General features: G+C 41.3%; 1 protein-coding gene across 4 annotated transcripts in view; it reads right to left on the bottom strand.

Moving 5' to 3' along the window:
- Nucleotides 1–25493, bottom strand: part of Gatad2b (GATA zinc finger domain containing 2B) — an 81255-nt gene that overhangs the window by 19938 nt on the left and 35824 nt on the right. For all 4 annotated transcript variants that reach the window (XM_036190120.1, XM_036190122.1, XM_036190123.1 and 1 more), the window contains exon 2: nt 4893–5228. In XM_036190120.1, the coding sequence (XP_036046013.1) occupies nt 4893–5227 (335 nt within the window). In that variant the 5' untranslated portion in view covers nt 5228. The remainder of the gene's footprint in view (nt 1–4892; nt 5229–25493) is intronic.

Here is a 25493-nt window from a genome sequence, read left to right as displayed (position 1 = left end):
GCTGGGATTAAAGGCATGCGCCACCACCGCCCTGGCCAAAGCTCCTAATTCTTACCTCAGTAATAAAAAAGGAAGTCTGCCTGGGTATGATGCAGATCTGGGATCCCATGGCAGTGGTAGATGGATGACCACAAGTTCAAGTCCCACCACAAACAAGCAGAAGAAAAAACAGCTCTTTCTATATCATCCTAAAACAGTAGTTGTACTAGTTTTCACTTCATACATGTTATTTCAGATACTAGAATTCACCCCATGAGTGGTATTTTTAGGCAACAAACACAGAAGGTCTTACGTTACAAAAATTCCACCTTCCATACTGTTCTTTTTATTCTTTTAAAGATTTGTTTTATTTAATGTATGAGTATTGGCTACATACATATATATGTTCACCACATACATGCCTGGTGTTCTCAGAGGTGAGAGAGATGAATCTCCTGGAACTGAAATTATAGATGGTGTGGGTGCTGGGAACTCAACCTAGGTCCTCTGCAAGGGCCACAAAGTACTTTTAAGCACTGAGCCATCTATCCAGTGGCCTTGTTTTTATTCATATCAAAGAGATCATGTCTCTTCTTAGTTCATTCTTACAGAACAGCTGGTGGGAAAGTGGAAAGAGATGCTATTATACTTGGTGCCCATAACATCCAATGTGTTTTATTTTGTAAGTTCATTATCCACACATAAAATTAAATAGAATGGTTGGGTTTTCAGGGCTATAAGACCTTATAGGGGGACAGTATTTGGGACTGATCCTAGCACCTTACATGTTAAGTACGAACTGTACTATTGAGTTGCATGACCAAACCCATATTCTGTTTACTTAAAACAGCATTGCCAGCTTATCAAAGCAGTGTAACAATGTGTCTATGAGGAATGTACTTAAAGAGCTTCACTTTGAGGGTTGGGGATTTAGCTCAGTGGTAGAGCACTTGCCTAGCAAGTGCAAGGCCCTGGGTTCAGTCTTCATCCTCAGCTCTGGGGGAAAAAAAAAGAAAGAGCGAGCGAGCTTCACTTTGAAACATGAAAAATCTACCTAGTATTTCATTCACTTGCTCTGAAAGGCTGGATGATTATGGGGCAAATGAGGCTCTCTGGCACATATTCTCATTCATCCAACACCATCCCTCCTTGAAGAATATAAGGCTGATCTACTTACACATTTCTCCAAATCTACCTGTAGCTTCCAAGGAAGTTTCTCTTCTTCTAGTATGACTAAGAAATTTATCTTAGTGATAAAAATTTTTACAAGGATTTCTAAATACTACCAAATACTATTACCGAGATTAACTATTTTATGGTTTTTTGTAAGGTCTGTTTGTTTGGTTATTTTTTTTGTTTTGCTTTTTTTTTTTTTCCAGAGCTGAGGACCAAACCCAGGGCCTTGTGTTTGCTAGGCAAGCACTATACCACTGAGCTAAATCCCCAACCCCTTGCTTTTGTTATTTTTTAAGAGTTCTAAAGCTGGGCGGTGGTGGCACACGCCTTTAATCCCAGTACTTGGGAGGCAGAGCCAGGTGGAATCTCTATGAGTTCAGGTCAGCCTGGCCTACAGAGCAAGGATAGGCACCAAAACTACACAGAGAAACCTTATCTCAAAAAATAACAAACAACAACAACAAAAGTGTTTTGAGGGGCTGGAGAGATGGCTCAGTGGTTAAGAGCACTGCTTGCTCTTCTAGAGGTCCAGAGTTCAATTTCCAGCAACCACGTGGTGGCTTACAACCATTCATAAGAGGTTCTGTTGCCCTTTTCTGGCCTACAGGCATACATACAGACAGAACACTATATATATAATAATAAATAAATCTTTAAAAAAAATTCTGAGACAAGACTATCAAGATAAAGGAACACGTGTAAAGCTTCTTCTCTCCTTCATTAGTCTAGCTTAATAAAGATCCTAGTTTAGATTAGTGCCAGGATAAAGTCAACAAGGGCAAATGAATGAGTAATTCTTACTTTTATCAGCTTTTTCTGAACCATTAATAAACTTAAGCCTTCTTACTTTTTTTGTTTATTTGTTTTGTTTTTCAAGACAGGGTTTCTCTGAATAGTTTTGGTGCCTCTCCTGGATCTCTGTGGACCAGGCTGGCCTTGAACTCACAGAGATCGCCCGGCTCTGCCTCCCCGAGTGCTGGGATTAAAGGCATGCACCACCACAGCCTGGCTACTTAAATCTTCTTTTTTTTTGGGGGGGGGGGGTTCAAGACGGGGTTTCTCTGTAGCTTTGGAGCCTGTCCTGGACTAGTTCTGTAGACCATACTGGTCTTGAACTCACAGAGATCCACCTGCCTCCGCCTCCTGAGTGCTGGGATTACAGGCATGTGCCAACACCGCCCGGCTACTTAAGTCTTCTTAAAACCAGGGGTGTTCAAGATCACTGACCTCCATTTATTAACAGTAACATGCCAGCTAAGCATTTTCATTCTTACAATCCTATTCAAGCTGGAGTAGTACCTACTTCTCAGGAGTGGCTCTATGCAACATTTTTTGGCCTCCTGAAATTCATTTAGCTCCCTTTGAAGATACCTTAAAATTTGTGAGTCTGAAATGGAGCTATTATGAGACCATTAGTCCTGCTCCTTGTGAGCTGCCTGTTTTTTCTTTATCGTTTAGTTGTTCTTTTGCAGAGCTGCCAGCTTAAGTCGTGCTGGGATCAAGAATAATGGGCCTTAGGCGGGTTTGTGTTTCTGGAGTTGTGTCCATGTCAACGGATACCCACATGCTCCAGAAGAGAATTTGACATCGCTGCTGCCATTGCTGCTGTTATAACAGCGGCGACCACCGCTACTACTGTTTCTGGGATTGCCATTTCATAATTGGTTACTACAGCTAGCACAGTGGAGACCCTGGCAGCAAAAGTAGCTACCACAGTTAATTAATCTTTCATTCTATTAGGCATGACAAATTTAAATCAAGTTATATACATTTCGATTGGCTTTGAAAGTTATAAATTTACAAACTCAAGTTCCATCTTGCTCTCGGGATACCATCTTATAAGAACTCTCCAATTTGCAGTAAGGCTCTAAGGAAGGGAATGGCTCAGTTGCCTTTAGCCTACCGGCTATGGGTGGGTTAAGACTTCTGTTGGTCTTTTCTGTGTCGAACACACAGATTGCAAGCCCAGCGACACTTAGAGATCTTTGGCAACAGTTAACTCTGAAGCTCTCACACGATTGAGCCTGTATGATAATGAGTATTCAGAGATGGGTAATGCCTGGGGGGCGCTCACCAACCTAAGACAGAACAGAACGCCTGTGTGGCCTGGACAGGTGTCTCCATGACAGGTAAGGTGACTTGCTGACCTCCCACACTACCTAAGTCAGAAGCTCATTTTTTAGTAAAAGGGGAGACCTGTAGAGCCCTGGCCCCCATTTTGGATAACTGTTGCCTTGCTTGCTGACCTTGACATCCTCCCTATGTTAATTCCCTTCGAGATTCCACCATCCTAAATGCTTAAGGAAGCTCCTTGTCTGTGTATCCAACATATGGGGCATTAACATCTTAGATGCAAGATTGTAAAATATCAGAAGCAGGGTTGGGGATTTAGCTCAGTGGTAGAGTGGTAGAGCGCTTGCCTAGCAAGCGCAAAGCCCGGGGTTCAATCCTCAGCTTAAAAAAAAAAAAAAACCAAACCCCCCCAAAAAACAAAAACAAACAAACAAACAAACAAAAAACCCAAAACTTCAGAAGCGAATTTCTGCCCTCCAGGGTTCTCCCATTGTGCTGTAAGCCTATATTTAAGACCTCCTTTAATAAATGGCATTCGGCTTTCAAAAAAGAAGAAAAGAAAAGAAAAAGAGGTGGTCAAGATCATGATGGAGAAACCCACAGAGAAAGCTGACTGGTGCTAGTTGGAGCTCACTGACTCTGGACTGACAGTTCGGGAACCTGCATGGGCCGAACTAGGCCCGCTGAATGTGGGTGACAGTTGTGTGGCCAGGTCCATGACTACTACTACTTTTTTTTTTTTTTTTAAATGTAATAGAATCAGATTCTATAACAAGCAGATCCCAAATCCACGGAATGATCTGAAGGGGAGACTGTTTTTTGTTTTTCAAGACAGGGTTTCTCTTTGTAGCCTTGGCCATCCTAGAGCTCCCTTTGTAGACCAGGCTGGCCTCAAACTCACACAGCTACACTTGCTTCTGTCTCCTGAGTGCTGGGATTAAAGGCGTGCCTACCACTGCCAGGCCAGGTGGTGCATGCTTTTAATCCTAGCATTTGAGATGCAGAAGCAGGCGGATCTCTGTGAGTTCAAGGTCAGCCTGGTCTACAAAGGAATTCCTGGCGACCCAAGACTATTATACATAGAAACCCTGTCCCGAAAAACCAAAATGAAGGAAAGGAGGGAGGGTGGGAGGGAAAAAGGAGGGGGAGGGAGAGGGAAGGGGAGAGAGGGAGGGGAGGTATTGGATCCTTTGGAGCTGGATGGATAACTGTGAACTATTTAATGTAGGAGCTAGGATTTGAATTCCAGTCCTCATGACTGAGTTGCAAACACTGTAATTACCTTGTTACACCTCTGGTCCCTAGAAATAATCATCTTATCTTAGGTAAAAACTATGACTATCCATGTGAGCTAGCTTTATCTGGAAATGAGAGGAATTCACGGTCAATTCAAGCCAGAGGACACAGATCTTCTTTCAAGAAGCTTTAGGACATCATCATATGGCAGCTCACATAAGCAATCCCAACACTGAGATACTGAAGCAAGAGGACTGCCAAAAGTTCAAGACCAGCATGGCTATAGTATGCAAAACAACAAAATACGTGAAACAAAACAGGTGGCTTCAGGATGAATAGTGCCTCCCTCCCTTTCATTGGAATTCATCCCACTTTCACAAGCTGATTTTAAAGAAGACCCTATTTCTGGCGGCCACTAAACTGCATACCTCCGTCGAGCACTCATATCCACAGGCTCATCATTGATGTTTTCTTTGCCTGGCCTTCCAGCAGTCCTGTTGTCTCCATGAGGCCTGAGATTCCCATTGAGTTTCTCTTCATAACCCTTGACACCACTGCCATCTTGTTTAGTAGGTAACTCATGTGGCACCTCCAGATTTGCTAAATCTTTCCTTTTGAGAAGTGCCAACATTTTCAGACGTTCCATGGCCTCATGCCCCTCCATTTTGAGTCGTTTTGCCAAGACATCATCTCGCTCATCTGCTGGGTCCAAACTCCTCTTCAAAAGATTCAGGCGAAGAGCATCTTCTGTCATTCTATCCATCCTATGGAAAGAAACACACAAGAAAGATCAGAATAAAGTTCCTAATGTTTTTTTTTTTTTTTAAATTTATTATATATACAGAAGAGGGTGCCAGATCTCATTACAGTTGGTTGTGAGCCACCATGTGGTTGCTGGGAATTGAACTCAGGACCTCTGGAAGAGTAGTCAGTGCTCTTAACCTCTGATCCATCTCTCCAGCCCCTAAAGTTCCTAATGTAGGCCAAAAAGTAGGAGTATGAAGTGTTAAGAAATAAAAAGAAGTTCACGTAACATATGTTTAAGGTAACAGACAACAAAGCTAACTTCCAATGCTATTATTGTCCTACGATATCCATTATTATTTCTCCAGTCAACTTCAGCAATGAAAATAAACTTCAAATACACTGTAGTCACCAAGGACTTTAATTATAAAAGGTACACGAAATCAAAACTATATTCATGTAGATGGTTCTTTAAAAACAAACAAAACATGGTGGTGAACTCCTTTAATCCCAGCACTTGGGAGGCAGAGGCAGGTGGATCTCTGTGAGTTGGAGACCAGCCTGGTCTACAGAGAGTTCCAGGACAGCCACCAAAGCTACATAGAGAAACACTGCCTTGAAAACAAACAAACAAACAAACAAAATGAAACAGAAACCAAACAACAAAAGTTAAAAGTAAAAACAAACATTCAAGCTGAGGATGATAGAGCTTGCCTGTAATCCCAGCACTTGGGAGTCTGAATCAGGAGGATCTAGAATTTAGTGCCATATCCTGTTAACAAACAAGCCAACAAGGACTGAAGAAGTGATTAAGAATACTTGCTGCTCTTACAGAAGACTGAGGTTCAGCTCCCAGAATCCACATGGCAGTTTACAAGTGTCAGTAAAACTCTAGTTCCAGAGAATCCAGAGAGGCTCCTCTGGTCTCTTTGCAGCAAAGACATGTGCACACAATTTTTAAAAAAATAAATTGAAGCAACAAATAGAGCCAACAAAATGGCTCAGTCGGCAAAGGTGCTCGCTGTCAAGCTTGATGACCCGAGTTCAATCCTAGATCTCATGTGATGGAAGTAAAGAGTTGATTCCTGATCTCCAAATAAATGTTATGGCATATGTAACCCCCCAAATAAACAAATAAATGTAACATACATTATATTTTTTTTGAGACAGAGTCTCTCTACATAGTCCTGGAACTTGGGGGGAGGTGTCTTGAACTCAGAGATATGCCTGCCTCTGCCTTTCCAATTGCTGGGATTAAACCACTTTACTAAACAAGCATTATTCATAACTACATTCTAAATACTGTCTCCTTCTACCCATAGATTAAGTGTGGCCCTCAACCTGCATCAAGAAAATTTCTCTCTGCAACAGACAGCAATCAATTCAGAAAACCACAATCAATCAAAATGTAGATTTGCAGAGAGCCCATCTACAACACAATTCCCATACCTATGGTTCAAGGATTGGGGCAGAAAGAAATTTAAGACCCAGAAAAACAAGGAGTTTTGCTATGAGATTATGTCTCCTAGAAATGTCAGAAGCCACACGTATGAAGTCTCACCAACATGACTGCCTTAAATAAGAGCTAAGCAAGGAAGGGTAACAACAGACATGCTAACATGGACCAAGCAAAGTCCAGGGGGACTCAAACCTATACAAACAACTACATGCACCTAAGGCATGCTGAGAGCTAGAGAAATACTCTTAACCTAATGCCAAAGGATCAGCCCCGAAAATGTACATTCAAGTAACATTATACATATGAGCCTTGTTATCTACCCTCAATTGTACATAAATCTAGATTTTAAAAATATCTTAAAACTAAAAAAAATTAATAATTTATTTAACTGTATTTTATTTGCATTAGTATGAAGGTGTCAGATCCCCTGGAACTGGAGTTACAGACAGTTGTAGCCACCATGTGGGTGCTGGGAATTGAACCTAGATCCTCTGGAAGAACACCTAGTGGTCTTAACCATTGAGCCAACTCTCCAAGCCCCAAAATCTTACAACTTTTAAAAATCTTGAGACTTTTCCAAACCACCTGGAAGCAGAGATCAAAAGAACTGCATAGAACAGTGGTTCTCAACCTTCCTAATGCTGAGACCCTTTAGTATATATAGTTCCTCATGTTGTGGTGAACCCAACCATATTTTTTCATTGCTACTTTATAACTGTAATTTCGCTGTTATGAATCATAATGTAAACATCTATGTTTTCTAGTAGTCTTAGGTGACCCCCATAAAAGGATTGCTCAACCCTCAGAGGGACCACAACCCACAGGTTGGAAACAAAGAAACAAAGACCAGCTGAGCTATCTGGAAGAGGCTCAGACCAACTGAGCTACCAGAAGGGACATCGCCAATCTGTTGAGCTACTGCAAGGTGTGCACTGTGCTCCAGGTTTCCAGCTTTGCAAGCTGTCAACATGCTCTGGTGATACAGTTGTTTTTGAGTCATTTCTGTTACTATAACTAAGCCTTCACACAAATTCCTGTAAGTAACCCCACTAAGGTGGGCTTTGGGGTATCCATACTTTAGTCTGTCAATAGGCTCCCTATCCAGGATGAGTAGATGTGTGTCCTTCATCTCAGGAAAAATTTGTCACATAACACTTCTCAATCCTGCAATTAAAAAATTATACATGCTGGGCGGTGGTGGTACATGCTGTTAATCCCAGCCCTAGGAGACAGAAGCAGGCGCTTCTCTATGAGTTCAAGGTCAGCCTGGTCTATAGAATGAGATTCAGGACAGAGCTATACAGAGAAACCGTCTCAAAAAAAAAAAAAGTATACAGTACATCTAAAATTACACAGTGCATCTTCTTGCACAAAGCTACCTTAAGAAGCAGTACTGTGTATTTTCATGTATTGATATTTTTCTTGTCTATCTAATCAAACTATAAATATTAAGTGTATACTACATATCACGTTCAAGGGTTAGGTAGTAGAAATAAACATTTTTAGTATGCTAGCACACGCTTGTAATTCCAAAACTTAGGCTAAGGCATGTAAACTGCCATATACTGATGTCATCCTGAGTGTGGTTCAGGCCAGCCTGCGCTATAGAATGAGACCCCATCTTAAAAAAACAAACAAATCAGAGCAAGTTCCAGGGGAGTCAGAAGCAGGCAGATCTCTGTAGCATGAACCTTAAAAGGTTTTATTAATAACAAACTCAGAGCCAGGTATGGGGTGAACGCTGAAAGATCAGATTAGCCATAGCTGTCCTGTTTCCTCAAACTGGAAACCTCTGCATCCTCATCCAAACTGATCTAGGCTGAACTGCTGCTAAAAGCCTAAAAGCTTAATCAGGCTCTAGTTCCTGATTTTCATGCCTTAATATACCTATCTGCTTTCTGCCATCACTTCCTAAGATTAAAGGCATGAGTCACCATGCCTGGCTGTTTCAGTGTGGCTTTGAACTCAGAGATCCGGATGGATCTCTACCTCCCAAGTGATAGGATTAAAGGCGTGTGCTACCACTACCAGGCTTCTGCTTAATGGCTTGCTCTTAGCTCTGATCCCCAGGCAACTTTATTAACATACAAATAAAACCACATTTCAGCACAAATAAAATAATTATACCATTCATTTAACAATGTAATACAATTTGCTGATCCTTGAATGTTATTATTACCAACTATTAGGATATAAAGAAATGAAAGTTAGTAGTTAGACATTACAATTGAACTTGTAGTAATACTAGGTATGTTTCAAGATCAAGCAGATATATTTTAAATAGACAGGTCATCTTCAAACCCCCCAGAGATCTACAGAATATGGCATTTAAAATGTTTTAATAACTTAGAAATTTTTTCTGTTTTTATGACTATGAGACATGTCAGCTCCTGGCAGTACCAATCTACTTCAGAGAAAATATGGGCATTGAAGAAACTACATATGGAGTTAACTTTCATTGTGGCAAAAGTTAGCCACTGGACAACAAAGTATCCTCGAATCAACTGCTGACAAACAGGAGAGACAGGACATGAAACATAGGACTGCTGATTCTTGCCAAGACAAGTATGGTTGTAGTTTTAACAAAAGGCATCTTCTGAGGCCAGGACAATATGGCACCATCCCTGAAGTGGCCTTTGTAATCCAGAAAAGGTACAGAGCCCCTTTCTTCGAAGGCAGCTGAACTAGCAGTGGACCAGCAGCTGAAGCAGTTATTCTTGAAAGAGTAATAACTAAGCTGATGGAGTCTAACCTCTCAATGGTAGACTGGCATTTAATAAAAGATGAAGCCACCCACAAGCCAAGAAGAATGGAATGCGGAGAAGAACGGGATGCTGAGATGAAAACACTCACAAGTCAAGAATGGACAGCTGAATTAAAAAAACATCAACCATTTCCAGAATTTAAAATCCTGAATCATGATAGGACATTAGTGGAATTCAGGTGTTTCTGGTACATGGATGACTCTCACCAAATGTGAGGTGGAACTGTAGGCCTTGTGTACATCCTACTTCACAAAATGGGTCTGTCAGATACACTAAGCTTATAGGCTGAAGATGATGCCCCAACACTGCGGAGAAACCTTGGGTGACTGTCTGTCCAGGCAGCTGGCTGTTTCTGTCAACTCACAATTTTTAGGAAGCCGCTTATGTGTACTTCTTGTTTTTTAGGTAATATTATTTCCTTCTTGGGTCTTTGAGGGAGTTGGAAGATTAGACAGTTATAGTTAAAGATTAGATAGTTATAGTTGTCCTTGTTAAGAGTTTCAGAAAAGAAACTCACTAAAGAGGTATAAGTATGCCAGGTGGTGGTGGCACACACCTTTAATCCCAGCACTAGGAAGCAAAGGCAGGCGGATCTCCGTGAGTTTGAGGCTAGCCTGGTCTACAGAGTGAGATACGGGAAAGGCGCAAAGCTACACAGAGAAACCCTGTCTTGAAAAAAAAAAAAAAGGTGTAAATATAAATTTGAAAGACATTATAAGATAGTTCTGTTAGTAGTTTTTCTTATATTAGTTATAAGTTTTTTCCTTTTATTAGAACAGAGGGGAGAAATATGGTGATATTTTATTTGTGCTGAAATGTGATTTTATTTGTATGTTAATAAAGTTGCCTGGGGATCAGAGCTAAGAGCAAGCCATTAAGCAGAAGTCTGGTGGTGGTGGCACACGCCCTAATCCAATCACATGGCAGGCATTTCTCTGTGTGTTCAAGGACACAGTCAAGCATGGTGACAAGCGCCTTTAATCTCAGTACCAATCATAGATAACTTGGAGGTCTGTATAAACAGGCAGTGATGAAGAAGTCATGTGGTTGGGTTTAGAGCCAATGAGAAGGCAGAACAGAAAGGCAATAAAAAGACAGGACACAGGAAGGTCTCTCTCTGAGGGGAAGTAGGAAGCAACTGGTGAGCTAAAGGCTAGTGCTCTGATCTCTTGGGCTTTTTTTTTTTGTTTGTTTTTTGTTTTTGTTTTTCAAGACAGGGTTTCTCTGTGTAGCTTTGTGCCTTTCCTGGAATTTGCTTTGGAGACCAGGCTGGCCTCAAACTCACAAAGATCTGCCTGGCTCTGCCTCCCGAGTGCTGAGATTACAGGCGTGCGTCACCACCGCCCAGCCTCTCTTGAGCTTTTAACTCTGTATTTGGCTTTGTGTTTTTTTACTTAATAAGACAGTTTAGAATTTCATCTACATTTAAGTGCCTGCATATATTTATATGCACTGAGTATGTACCTGATGCTCAGGGAGGCCAGAGGAGAGTGTCAGAACCTCTGAAACTGGAGTATAGATGTCATGTGGGTGCTGGCAACTGAACCTAGGTTCTCTGCAAGAGCAATATATGCTCTTAACAGAGCTATCTCTCCAGGCCCCACTTAACAATTTTTGAACAAAATGAGCCAGCAATTTTTGTTTTGTTTTGTTTTTTCAAGACAGGGTTTCTGTGTAGTTTTGGTGCCTTTCCTAGAACTCACTTGGTAGCCTAGGCTGGCCTCAAACTCACAGAGATCTGCCTGGCTCTGCCTCCCGAGTGCTGGGATTAAAGGTGTGCGCCACCACCGCCCGGCCAAACAGCAATTTTTAAAATAGAAATTCTAGGTTAGTCATGATAACCAGCTTTAATCCCAGAGCTCAGAAGGCAGAATCACATGGATCTCTGTTTTAGGTCAGCCTAGTCCACAGAGCAAGTTCCAGGCCAGCCAAAGCTACATAGTGAGACCCTATCTCAATAAAAACACACATTAAATGAATGAATGAATGATTCTAAGCAGGGTTTAGTGGCCCCTGTCTATAATCTCAGTACTCTAGAGGTAAAGGTAAGAGGATAAGGAATTCAATACCAGCTTTGACTACATAGGGAATTCAAAGCCAGCCTGACCTAAAGAAATCCATGACTTAAATCAATCAATAAAAAGAAATAGAACAGCCAGGCGCTGGTGGCACATGCCTTTAATCCCAGCACTCAGGAGGCAGAGGCAGGCGGATCTCTGTGAGTTGAGGCCAGCCTGGTCTATAGAGGGAGATCCAGGACAGGCACCAAAACAACACAGAGAAACCCTGTCTTGGGAAAAAAAAAAAAAAAACAACACCCGCCCCCCCCCCCAAATTGAAAGAGTCGTTTATGGGGGTTGGGGATTTAGCTCAGTGGTAGAGCGCTTGCCTAGCAAGCACAAGGCCCTGGGTTCGGTCCTCAACTCCCCCCCCCAAAATAAACAAATAAATAAATAAATAACCACTGTAGCACAAAGACATACCAGAGTTTGAAGAAGCAGGTAGATCTCTGTGAGTGTGAGGCCAGACTGGTCTACATAGTGAGTTCCAGACAGCTTGAGCTATATAGTGAGACCTTGTCTCAAAATGACAAAAATAAACAAACAAACAAAGTAAAAATATACTAGTTTGAAGCTTGTATGCTGAGGAATGGTAGTAAGAAAATAGTATAAAAGTCTTCATTTTCTGTAAGAGCAGGAAATGGAATGTATAGTAAAAACACTGCATGTCCTAACAAACAACATGTTCATTCAGAGCTCAGGTTTTTCGGCCAGTGCTCACTGGGTGTTCTTTGGCAAGACAGCCATGTAATTTAATGTTGCTCAGAATCAAGGCTGCAGTAAAGTTGTAGAGTACATCATAGGTGATGTTGCCAGAAACACCAAGCTTATTGTGAGTTTAACTTTTGGTGTTCACATGTTCAGAACCTTTACTGTTACCAAATGTTTATTTATTTTGCAGCACTCAAATTTGTGACCCACAGCTTTAAGAAGCTTGGGTGGGGATGAAGAGATGGCTCAATGGTAAGGCACCTGTCTTTCAAGTTCCAGAGGAGCTGGGTTCAAAACCCCAGAATGCTGTACAAGCAAGGGACAATAGCATGCATCTGTAATCCCAGTGCTCCTACAGTGAGACAAGGAGAAGAGAATCCTGAGAAACTCTGGGTTCACAGCAGTTAAGAACAAAGAGACCCTGTCTAAAACAAGGAAGAGGACTACTCCACATGTGACATACCCCTGACCCTATACACATACTGTACACACACACCCTAGAGTGTAGAGGATTCTTCATGATCTGGCCCCAGCTTACCTTTTTAATTTTTTAACCGTGTTACTCTTATTCCTATATGTATTTTATAATAGAGTAAATCAACTGATCTACAGTTTGACATTCTTTCATGCTTGAAACCCATTCATGCCATTATTTTTAAACAGTATGTCTTTTTGCCTTAAGACCATATGAAGATGGGTATGAAAGATAGCTCACTTAGCGAAGTGTTTACAGCATAAGGAATTTAAGTTCAATCCCCAGAACCATAAAACAAACAAAACCCTCAGCTAGGTGTGCTATTCCAGGCCAGTAAGAAACTGTCTTGAACAAAACAGAATAGATAGGCTGCATGTCAGGAATGACACTATGGCCTTTTAATGCATGCTCCACACACAAAACTACAGAAACATTTCTTTAATAAACAGACTAACAGATGCTTTGGTTTATGTGAGACATGATCCAGTTTATCCCCTAATGATTAACAGTGCCCCAGTTAGAAGGGTTAGATTATATGGTCACCCTATCTATAAAAGCTTGTCCCCTGTTCTACCAGGCAGTTTTTCCTTATATAGCCTGTCAGGGCATTCTGAACATATCAGTACCTAGTATATTACTTGTCCATTTCCCCTAAAAACAAAACAAAACAACTATGAATCCCAGAGGGACCAAGAAGGTATGTAGTAATTTATTTCTTCTTCTTTGAGTTTTTCTTTTTCTTTCTTTCTTTCTTTCTTTCTTTCTTTTTTTTTTTTTTGAGATAGGATCTCTATGTATTCCTGAAATTTGCTGTGTAGACCAGGCTGACCTTGAATTCACAAAGATCCATGCTCCACCCCCCACCCCCACGTTGGGATTAAAGGCCTGTATCACCACACTGGGCTCTAATTCATTTCCTTACTTTTGAATCTAACCTGTACACAAGAGCTACTCAAAATCCTTTTTCTCCTTGATTCAATTTCTAGCTTCAAAATCTGTCTTCTGGGGAAGGGAGAGATGGCTCAGCAATTAAGAGCACCAGCTGCTCTTCCAGAGGACCTGAGCTTGATTCCCAGAACCCATTTGGTGGCTCACAACCACCGGTAACTCCAGTTCTAGGGCTCTCACAGAATGGACCTAGTACACAAAATAAATAAATCTAACACAACAGTAAAGAACCTGTCTTCTGCAAATAGATCTTGAGAAAAGGAACATGATGTAAGAGAGAAAGGCTGTGGAACTAGATAGCAATCTTCAGGCCAGTGGTCATTTGAAAGATAGAATAATCTACTCTAGAATTAAAAAAATATTTTTTAAAAAATAGGCATGGTTATTCACGCCTTTAATCCCAGCACTCCCGGGACGCAGAGGCAGGCAAATCTCTGTGAATTCAAAGCCACCCTAGTCTACACACCAAATTCTAGGTCAGGTAGGGGCTACATACATAGTGAGACAATGTCTTTAAAAAAAAAGAAGAAAAAGAGGGGTTAAGGATTTAGCTCGGTGGTAGAGTGCTCGCCTAGCAAGCCCTGGGTTTGGTCCTCAGTTCTGGGGGGGGAGGGGGGAGAAAAAGAACTGGGCAGTGGTGGTGAATACCCTTTAATCCTGGCTGGCACTTAGGAGGCAGAGCCAAGCGGATCTCTGTGAGTTTGAGGCCAGCCTGGTCTATAGAGCAAGATCCAGGACAGGCACCAAAAACTACACAGAGAAACCTATCTCAAAAAAAAAAACAAAAACAAAAATAAAAAATAAAGAAAATGAAAGCTAGGCGGTGGTGGCACATATCTTTTTTTGAGCTCAGGATTGAACCCAGGGCCTTGTGCTTGCTAGGCAAGTGTTCTACCACTGAGCTAAATCCCCAACCCGGTAGCACATATCTTTAATCCCAGCACTTGGGAGACAGAGGCAGGTGGATCTCTGTGAGTTCCATACCAGCCTGGTCTACAGAGTTCTAGGACAGCCAGAATTGCTTCACAGAGAAACCCTGTCTCGGGGGGAAAAAAACAGAATAAAAATAAATAAATAAATAAAAAGACAGGAAAAGAGAAAGAAGGAAAAAGAAATAGCTTCATGCCAATTATGCTGATTCATATCTATAATCCCAGGACTTGGGTGCTGAGGCAGGAAAATTACTGAGTTAGAGGCCAGTCTGGGCTAGAGTAAAACTATTCCCAAAAGTTAAAAAATAACCATATATGAAAAAAACAAAAAATAAAAATAAAATTAATAAAAACAAATTGGGGCCGGCAGTAGTGGCTCTCGCCTTTAATCCCAGCACTCGGGAGGCAGAGCCAGGCGGATCTCTGTCAGTTCAAGGCCAGCCTGGTCTACAGAGCGAGATCCAGGACAGGCACCAAAACTATACAGAGAAACCCTGTCTGGAAAAACAACAACAACAAAATAATCATACAACACCAGAAACAATTCAAAGGAATTCTTGCCTCCAAAAATAAGCAATTTGAAAACTGTGATGGCCACTGACAGGTTTCTTGTGGTGCGCTGAGGCCTGAGCACAGGCCTCATGCAGGCTAGACAAATATCTGGTTACTGACCTACATCCCCAGCTCTCCCATCTGTATTTCTGATCATTCTTTAACCCCAAGCAATTGTGTAGAGTCCCTTATGCTAACATGTAGTTTATCTTTTGATGTCTTCATTTCCTGAGAGAACTTTCTTTTCTGTGTTTATGAACTTTATTGTTGAGAATCACTGTCAACCTTTCAACCTTTCAGTTTTTTGTTTTTTTTTTGTTTTTTTTTTTTTTTTAAGATTTGTTTATTTATTATGTATACAGCATGTTTGCAGGCCAGAAGAGGGCACCAGATCTCATTACAGATGGTTGTGAGCCACCATGTGGGTGCTGGGAATTGAACTCAGGACCTTTGGAAGAGCAGTCGGTGCTCTTAACCACTGAGCCATCTCTCCAGCCCCCACTGTCAACCTTTCTGCCAAATTAAAGACACTTGTCTCTTTCCACGGAAAAAACACAACAACAACAACAAAAAAAACCTGATAGTTCTCCAAAGTGTTCTCATTTCAGACATTACCAAGAAAAAGCACAGAGTTATATACTGAAAAAATACAAGCACTGTGATGTTCAAAGAAATACTGGACACTATAGTCTAAGGCTTTGTTTTGTTTTTTTTTTTTTTTTTTTTTTTTTTTTGATGTGGTGATGGTGTCTCTCTATGGAGCTTTGGCTGACCTAGAATATGCTTTGTAGACCAGGCTGGCCATTGAAATTCACAAATACATGCTTGCCTTTGCTTCCCCAGCACTGATATTAAAGGTGTAAACCACCATGTCCTGCCTGAGAACATTTCATGTTTTAAACTGAAATTTAGTAAAGTTGGCATCTCCAACACCACAGCAAATACATATTTGGATAGCAAACTCCTTATCATACAATGCATTTTTATATACATATCCTCATGACATCCCCCTAAATAAGCACAGCAGTAAAACTTTGTTTTGAAGATGAGCAAACTGGGCTTCCTAAGACTGGTGAAGAGGCTATTTACCAGTGGTCAACAAAAAATTTTCATTTTCTGAACAGTTACACTATTCAAAGTAGTCTACAAACTATTGCTGGTCTGTACAGTATAAACCATTCCACAGTTAATACATGAATCTTGAGTCAACATGTATATACTTTTATGATAATTTGGCTCTAATTTGTCTGCTGAATCTCTCAATACTAAAAAATAACTGAGTTTGAGTTTTACACATCTGTTTTACTTTCATAATAATCCATCCAAATTGGATAATAGCATTAATCCATACTATGTAAGAAAACAAAAAACTTTTTTCACAGTAGTGGACAATGTTGACTAGGCTTGGTGGAACATAACTGTAATCCAATCTATTTGGGAGACTGAGAAAGCAGGGTCCTGAATTCAAGGCTTAGCAGCCTGGGTAACCCGAAGCAAAATTAAAAACTTTTTTAAAAGAGGGCTAGGCACTAACAGAACAGCTCAGTAGTTAAGAGCACTAGGTGTTCTTGCAGGACCTGGGTTGGGTTCCTAGAATCCACATGGCAGTTTACAAACTGTCTGTTCCAGGAGATCCAATGCTCTTTTCTATTTTCTAGCCTCTGCTGGCCGTGCATGCACATGATGCATTTATATGCTGCATGTAAATCACACATATACATAATAAATACATTTTAAAATAAATTTGAAGCTGGGTGGAGGTAATACATACACTTTTAATCCCAGTACTCGGGAGGCAGAGCCAGGCAGATCTCTGTGAGTAGAGGCCAGCCTGAACTATAGAGTGAGTTCCAGGAGAGGTGCAAAGTTTCTGTAAGAGAAACTCTTGTCTCGAAAAAAATAAAATATATGTGTTCAAGGTAGCACTCATATGTACAATGGGGTGGGAACAATGCAGACTTATGTAGGGCCTGAAGTGTAGGGTGATTATCATTTTTCTTTTACTTTATTCATTTATTTATTTGAGACAGGGTCTCATAGACAAGCTTGGCCTTGAAGCTGATATATACCATAGGATGACCTAACTACTGATCCTCCTGTCTCAACCTACTTAGCGGCAGAATTACAGGTATGTTCTACAACATCCAGTTTATATACAGTGCTGGGAATTGAGCTTAGAGTTTCTTGCATGCTAGGCAAGCACTCTATCATTTGAGCTATATCCCCAGCTTAATTTTTCTTGTACTTTTTTGGGGAGGGGGGCTTTTAGAGAAAAAGTTTCTCTGTGTAGCTCCTATCATTCTGTAGACCAGGCTAGGTCTCAAACTCAGAGATTCACCTGTCTCTGCCTCCCAAGTGCTGGGATTAAAGGTTCCAGTACTTTAATACTTGTACACATCATGCCAGTGTGATTATGCACATACCATTGTGTGTTTGTGGAAGTCAAAGGAAAACCTGAGGGAGTCACTTTTTCTTTCCACTACATGGTTTGAGATATTAAACTTACATAGGCTTCTTGGGCCTACTTCCTAGCAGCAAAAAATTATCTGGGGTAGAGCCCAGACACCAACATTTTACCAGGTTCTTCTAGTAAAATTTCTTGGTGTCTTAAAATATTTATTTATTTTATTTGTATAGGTGTTTTGCCTGCATGTATATCTGTGCACCACATGTGTGCCTGGTACTCTTGGAGGTCAGAAAAGGGCACTAGATCCCCTGGAACTGGAGTTATAGACAGTTAAGAGTCCCCATGTGAGTGCTGGGAATCAAACACAGGTCTTCTAAGGAGAACAGCCTGGTGTTCTTAACTGCTGAGCCATTTCTCCAGTCCCCAGTTAGTTTTGAGGATGGAGATGGAGGTCTCTCTATGCAGCCCAGGTTGACCTAGAACTTCCTATATAATCCAAACTAGCTTTGAATTCTCCATTCTTACACTTCAGCCTCTTAAGTGTTGGGATTACAGGGGTACATCACAATGTCCAGCTTCTCCAAATAATTATTAAGTTTAATGTTTTTTTAAAATTATTAAACTTACACAAAAAAGATAAGTTGCTGAATTATATAAAAATAAAAGGTCCTCAGGATGGCCTGGAAATTGTGATTCTCCTGTCTTAACCTTCTAAGCAATACAACATCCAGCTAAATATCTAAATATTATTATTTTGTTTGTTCTTGTTTTTTGTGGTTTTTTTTTGGACAGGGTTTCTCTGTGTAGCTTTTGAGCCTTTCATGGAACTCACTCTGTAGCCCAGGCTGGCCTTGAACTCACAGAGATCTGCCTGTCTCTGTCTTTCATGCGCCGCCACCACCACCTGGCTAAATATTACTTTTAAATAAAAGGAAAACAAACTCTCCTTCATGTTTCATACCACGGCACCAATAACAATGAGCACCAGTGAGAAAAAAACATAGAAGAATCTTTCAGACTGCTCCTGGAAATCACTTTCTCCTAAGTACATACAGAAGATTTCTAAGATAAAGCGCCTTCCAAGTGACATGTTGCCACAGTCAGATGTAAGAAAAGTATACTCTAGCAGGAAGAAAAGTAACAGGTATGTGACTGGGGACAAGAGGGACAAGATAGAAGGGATCAACATTTGAGCAAATGCTAGAATGGGCTAAGAACACAAAAATTACTTCATTTCATTCTCATAGTCCTATGGAATTTGGATTATTCTCACTGTGTGAAACTGTGACTTAAAAAATTACACACCACAAATGAGAGTGATGGGTAAAGCCTGTATGCACTTCTAACAACCAGAACACTGTCCCTCCTCTCCCACATCAAGGTTGTAAATGGCTTTCAACTCTCAGCCAACAGACACTCATGCTAAAGAGGATGCTCTTCTGTACATTCTGCTTTGATAGTAAAAACTTAAATCTTATTTGCCATAGATACTATTGTATCTATGACACATGAAGACAGTATTGTACATCACAGACCACACAGTCCCCAAATTTACTCTCATAATCAGACTAATAATGCTGGGGACTTGAAAACTCTATCTTTGGGAAAATATGATGGGAAGGGGTTGTGACAGGGAAAAAGTAATCATTTTAACCTTAGAAAAGTCTCATACACACACACACACACACACACACACACACACACACACACAGAGAGAGAGAGAGAGAGAGAGAGAGAGAGAGAGAGAGAGAGAGAGAGAGAGAACAAAAACAAAACCTTCCAATTAAATGAAATCATGTTTTCTACCAAACCAGAAACAATGTCCTGGCAAAGACCACAGAATAATGGATTCCATCCTGCACCATTTCCCACCTACCCTAATGCAGACCAGATAGCTGAACTGCTTCCAAGCTAACTAATGCTCTGAATTGCCAGCCATTCCCAGCAAGTAACTATGTACTTCCCAGGAATATAACCTCTCCATTTCATTTCCCTAAAGGAACTTAAACATATACAAACAAAACTGCAGAACAAATTCCTGAAATGGGGCTATAAAGCCCCTAACAGAAAGCAAACTAGAGAAAATACAAGTTTCATTTCAGAGTCTACAAGGAATTAAATTATCTCTAAATATACCATTTTAATGAGATGACTTTAGAGGTTGCTTCTATACCATCCTAGTAGTAATCTCTGGAACTTAGCAATTGTCAGAGTGAAATATTGACAATCGCCCGAGAAAAGCATGGTACCTAGTGTGGGGTCTATGAGTGCTGTTTCTCACTAAGAGAGATTTACTTAACAAGGAAACAGAAGAAATCACCCGGGTCTCTGTACAAGATAGTAATACAAAGGACATAAGCCCAAAGTGCTGCTTATACTATAATTGGCAAGGAGCTGGGTATGATGATTCATGGCTGTAAACCTAACACTGGGGAGGGATTGCTGTTAAGTTCTTGGCCAGCCTAGACTACATATGAGTTCCAGAATAAGCTGTGTCTCAAAAACAAAACATAACACCATTACTTGGCAATGATATTGTGATGGTTTAAATTAAGAATGCCCCCCCAAAGGCTCATAGATTTGAATACTAGATCACCAGGGAATGAGACTATTTGAAAGGATTGGGAGGTTTGGCATTGTTAAAAGCAGAGTGTCAACTGGGGTGGGCTTTGAGGTTTCAAAAGCCTAAGCTAGTCCTATTGGATCTCTCTTCCTGCAGCCTGCAGATTTGGATGTAGAAATATCAAGCTACTTTTCCAGCACCATGTATGTCTGCCTGCATGCTGCCTATATGCTGCCAAGCTCCCTGCCATTATGACAATGGACTAACCTTCTGAACTGTAAACCAGCCCCAATTAAATGCTTTCCTTTATAAGAGTTGCTATAAGGCTGGGTGGCACATACCTGTAATCCCAGCACTCAAGAGGCAGAGGCAGGTATATCTCTGTGAGTTTGAGGCCAGCCTGGTCTACAGAGTAAGTTCCAGGACAACCAAGGCTATACAGAGAAACCCTGTCTCAAAAAACAAAAACAAAAAACCAAGAGTTTCTGTGGTCATGGTGTCTATTCACAGCAATAGAACAGTGACTAAGACAGACATCAACCAACATAAAAATAAATTTGGTGGGTTGGGGATTTAGCTCAGTGGTAGAGTGCTTGCCTAGAAGTGCAAGGCCCTGGGTTCGGTCCTCAGCACTGAAAAAAAATTTATATATATATATGGCTGAAACTGTAGTTCACTGATAGAGTACATGCACATCTAGCACCATGGTTCTGATCCTTGGCACAGTAGAAAGGAGAAAAGAGATTTAACAAATCTGAAAAAATAACCTGGCACAAGTGTAGAAGATATTGGCAGATCACCAGTGTTGCTATAAGGTTATCAAGCCTAAGTGAAGTACTACACCTAAAGATAAGTACAATTTACTAACTCTTCTGAGACAAATAGTACTTTTCCAAAATTAAGTGGACATATAGGAAGCTGTTTTAGAATAAATCTGTCTTAGGTTCTTGTGCAGACTATCCATCAATGGTCCTATTTAAATTCAAGCACACAGAAAATAATGGTTCTTTTTTTCACAAAAACCTTACTCTCCACCCCACTCCCTCTTTTTTCTCCATTATATATTTGCTTGAACTGAGTATGGATCAAACACCCATATTGGGGCAACTAACACCAAGGCATTAAGAGTCCCCCAGAAGGTTTTTATTTTTAATTACATGTATATGCCTGTGTCTATGTGGGGGTATGAATACATGAATGCAGGTACCCATGGAAGCCAAAGGAAGGCACTGGATACCCTTGAGCTGGAGTTACAGAAGGCTGTAAGGCACTTGTGTGGGTGCTAGGAACTGAACTCAAGCCCTCTGGAAGAGTAAGTAGTTCGTGCACTTAACCGCTGAGCTGTGTAATATGCAGAGTATTACCAGAAAGAACCTCAAGATCTTAAAGTACAGAATAGCTTCTCAGTGGCTTTTCCTTGCTGTTTCAATTTAATGAAACTAAGAATCCTCTTTAGATTTTTTGTTGTTGTTGTTTAAATTTTCTCTCCTGCCCCCCTCCCTAGGCCTTCTTTTAAGGTTTTTAACACTTTCATTACAACTTATTGCCTAGCCTCCTAATCAAACTTGTCTGTCCCAATCTTCTGTAGGGCAGCTTCACTCCTATATCTGCATATACTACCACTCTTGACCCCTTACCATGCTTCTACATAAACACCATCTGATAAAACATAACCCTAATAAATTGTATATTCCCTCAATCTCTTTTTGTTTTTGTTTTTGGAGCTGAGGATTGAACCCAGGGCCTTGTGCTTGCTAGGCAAGCACTCTACCACTGAGCTAAATCCCCAACCCCTTTTTTTCTTTTTTAGTTTTTTCAAGACAGGATTTCTGAGTAGTTTTGGTGCCTGTCCTGGATCTTGGCTCTGTAGACCAGGCTGGCCTCGAACTCACAGAGATCCATCTGGCTCTGTCTCTCCCAATTTCTTAACGATACTGCTGCTCACTGCCTATATCGTAATTAACTTCCTGGACCAACAACATGGATCGGTGTGTAAAAGGGTACTTGGGACTAGCTTGGTGATTCCCAGGGCTCATGTGGTAGGAGAAAACTCAGCATGCTGTCCTCGGACCTCCACATGTGTACCACGCGTCTCCAACGTTAAACAAAACAAAACAAAAACAACAAAACAACTAAACTCCCCCACTAAAAAATCGAAGGAAGGAAAAATATTCTTCCTATATGAATATACCTCTGGTAAAATTTTCCCAATTCTACAATTCCATTTAGGTTGCTGCTACCTCAAGTGCCTGCCCTGCAGAACAACTGTCACTGCTTCTGGGGACACGGACGGACACTAGGACACACACACACACACACACACACACACACACACACACACACCCTACCTCTTCAAATAAATAAATGTTTTAAAAAAATTAACTTCTTAGCTGGGCAGTGGTGGCACACGCCTTTAATCCCAGCACTCGGGAGGCAGAGGCAGGTGGATCTCTGTGAGTTCAAGGACAGCCTGGTCTACAGAGTGAGATCTAGGACAGGCTCCAAAGCTACACAGAGAAACCTTGTCTCAAAGAAAAAAAAACAAACAAAAATAGTAACTTCTTTATTTCATAGTAATGGAAATTGGCCACATGGCTTTTTGGCTACAATATATTTCTTTCTCCTGCCCCCCTCTCCTCTCTAAGATTTAGATATTTATTATATATACAGTGTTCTGCCTGCATATATGCCTGCATGCCAGAAGAGGACACCAGATTTCATTATACATGGGTTGTGAGCCACCATGTGGTTCCTGGGAATTGAACTAAGAACCTCTGGAAGAGCAGCCAGGGGTGTTCTTAACCTCTGAGCCATCTCTCTCTCTAGCCCCTGCAATACATTTCTTAACCTAAGGCTAACCTCTTAACAGTGGAAGAAAGAAATGATGTAAACCACTTCCACTTCCTGGCAGAGAAGGAAAAAAGAAGATAGGCCAACTCCTCCATGCCTTTTCTCCTTTCCCTTTTGGTTGAAACTCGGCTTGGATCTTTAAGAGAAGGGCACAGGAGAGAGGATTCAGCATTTTAGAGTATTTACTGCTCTCCCAGAGGACCAGTGTTCAATCCCAGACCCACTTCAGATGGTCACAACCACCTGTAATCCCAGCTCCGGGGTACGTGACACCCTCTTCTGGCCTCCTTGGACACTCACACATGTGGCGCGTGCACACGCATACACATTTACAAAGAAAGGGGGAACAGATGGACTGACAAGCCCTGGAATGTATACTCTTCCTACTGGTAGTGGGAGAATCTGTCCCACCCCATCCTTCCCACCACCCTCCCAAACTTTTGGGGTATATAAATTCTTAAGCTCTATTCCAGACACAGCGGGCTTGAGATCTTCATGCAGGTAAAACATTCATACACATAAAGTAAAAAAAATAAATAAAAAGGTAATTTAAAACATCAAGGAACATCCCCATACTCCAGGCTTGAAACATAGGTCTGTACTTGTGTGTTTAGCATGCACAAGGCCCTAGAGTCAATTCTCAGCACCAGGAGGCCCACAAATAGATAGTTTGTACATTATAGCTAAAATAACCAGCAAGTTAGAAAAAGAATCAAACAAATTTTGTTTTGTTTTGTTTTTTCAAGATAGGGTTTCTCTGTGTAGCCTGACTGTCCTGGAACTTGTTTTATAGACCAGGCTGGCCTTGAACTCACAGAGATCCTCCTGTCTCTGCCTCCTCAATGCTGGGATTAAAGGCATGTGCCACCAGGCCAGCCACCTACTAGACCTTTAAAGAAGAGCTAACATTAGCAATTCTCAAATTGTTCCATAAAATAGAAAAGAAGCCATTCTTTGAAGCCAGTATTTTCCTGACACCAAAACCAGAAGCTTAACTAAAAAGGAAGAGAGAAGAAGGGAAAAAGAAAAAAGTACCTATCTACAGGCCAAAGAAATGGCTTGGTGGATAAAGAGGCTCGCTGTCCAGCCTGATGACCTGAGTCTGATTGATCCCCAGGGACCCAAGGAGAGAACTAAGTCCTCTGACCTCCACACATAGACAATGGAACTTGGAAGACTGAGCTGTAGCAAACTGGGGCAGGAAAATAACTAACTGGACAGCCTAGGGAATAAGCAGGCAGCTCTTCTAGTCAATCCTGTGCTAAAATCCTAAAAATTTAACCCCAGATTAGGCAAGTAACTCAGTGGTAGGGTGTCGTCCACCCCCACCCCCAGCTGAGGACTGAATCCAGGGCCTTGCCCTTGCTAGGCAAGCGCTCTACCACTGAGCTAAATGCCCAGTCCCCAGTGGTAGAGTTCTTATCTACCATGCACAAAGCCCTGCTTGATCTCCAATACTAACGAAAACAAAAAAGGTACAACTTCATACTACCTTCCTAACAAAAGAAGTTTATTCCAAAATTCAAGACACCAAAGACATTTAAATCTATGGCAAGAACAGAGATTTGTAAAACCAGACACTGTAGTACATGCCTGTAATCCCAATACTTGAAAGACAGAAGCAAAGGATCACAAATTCAAGTCCAGCCTGGGAAGCATAGTGAGTGTGAGGTTAGCCTAGGCTATAGAGTGATGAGACCCTGACTGAAAAGGGGGGGTGTGATATTTTAAACAAAAAGATACAAGAGTTCCCAATCAATTAAGGAGTTTCTACACTGCAATCTAACAAACCCTTATTACAGGATAAACCAGTTTAAGTTTCCTCCTACTCTAAAAGTCTCCCAATCCTTGTACATCAGTGCCACTATTCTAAAAAGTCAGATGGGAACAATAACAAACTCACATACATAAAAACCAACTGTAATAGTGTCACCTTTTTTTTTTCGAGACAGGGTTTCTTTGTGTAGCTTTGCGCCTTTCCTGGAACTCACTCTGTAGCCCAGGCTGGCCTCGAACTCAGAGATCCAGCCTGGCTCTGCCTCTCGAGGGCTGGGATTAAAGGTGTGCGCCACCACCGCCCGGCTAGTGTAACCTTTTTATTACTAACACACTTTCTCGTTTCCAAACAAAGCTACTCCATATATAACACATACATATGAAGCAAACACATGTAAACGCAAATGAGTAGTGACAGAACTGTATTTTTTTTTCCTATTTTCCTTTCATTTTGTTTGTTTGTTTGGGTTTTTGTTTTGTTTTGTTTTTCGAGACAGGATTTCTCTGTGTAGTTTTGGTGCCTGTCCTGGATCTCACTCTGTAGACCAGGCTGGCCTTGAACTCAGAGATCCACCTGCCTCTGCCTCCCGAGTGCTGGGATTAAAGGCATGTGCAGCCGCCGCCGCCGCCGCCGCCGCCGCCGCCGCCGCCGCCGCCGCCGCCACCACCACCACCAAACAGCTCTGCCTCACCTTCTTAAAGTTACTATTGCCCCCACGAATATATGGTTGCTATTATCTGTACACAGCAGTGCATTCTCTCTCATTTGCTGCAATACAAATACCCG

The sequence above is a fragment of the Onychomys torridus genome, chromosome 6, assembly GCF_903995425.1.
Source record: "Onychomys torridus chromosome 6, mOncTor1.1, whole genome shotgun sequence".
In the NCBI taxonomy this organism is placed as follows: Eukaryota; Metazoa; Chordata; class Mammalia; order Rodentia; family Cricetidae; genus Onychomys; species Onychomys torridus.
Note: the sequence above shows the minus strand (reverse complement) of the source record. Positions and strands in the feature narration are given on the sequence as shown.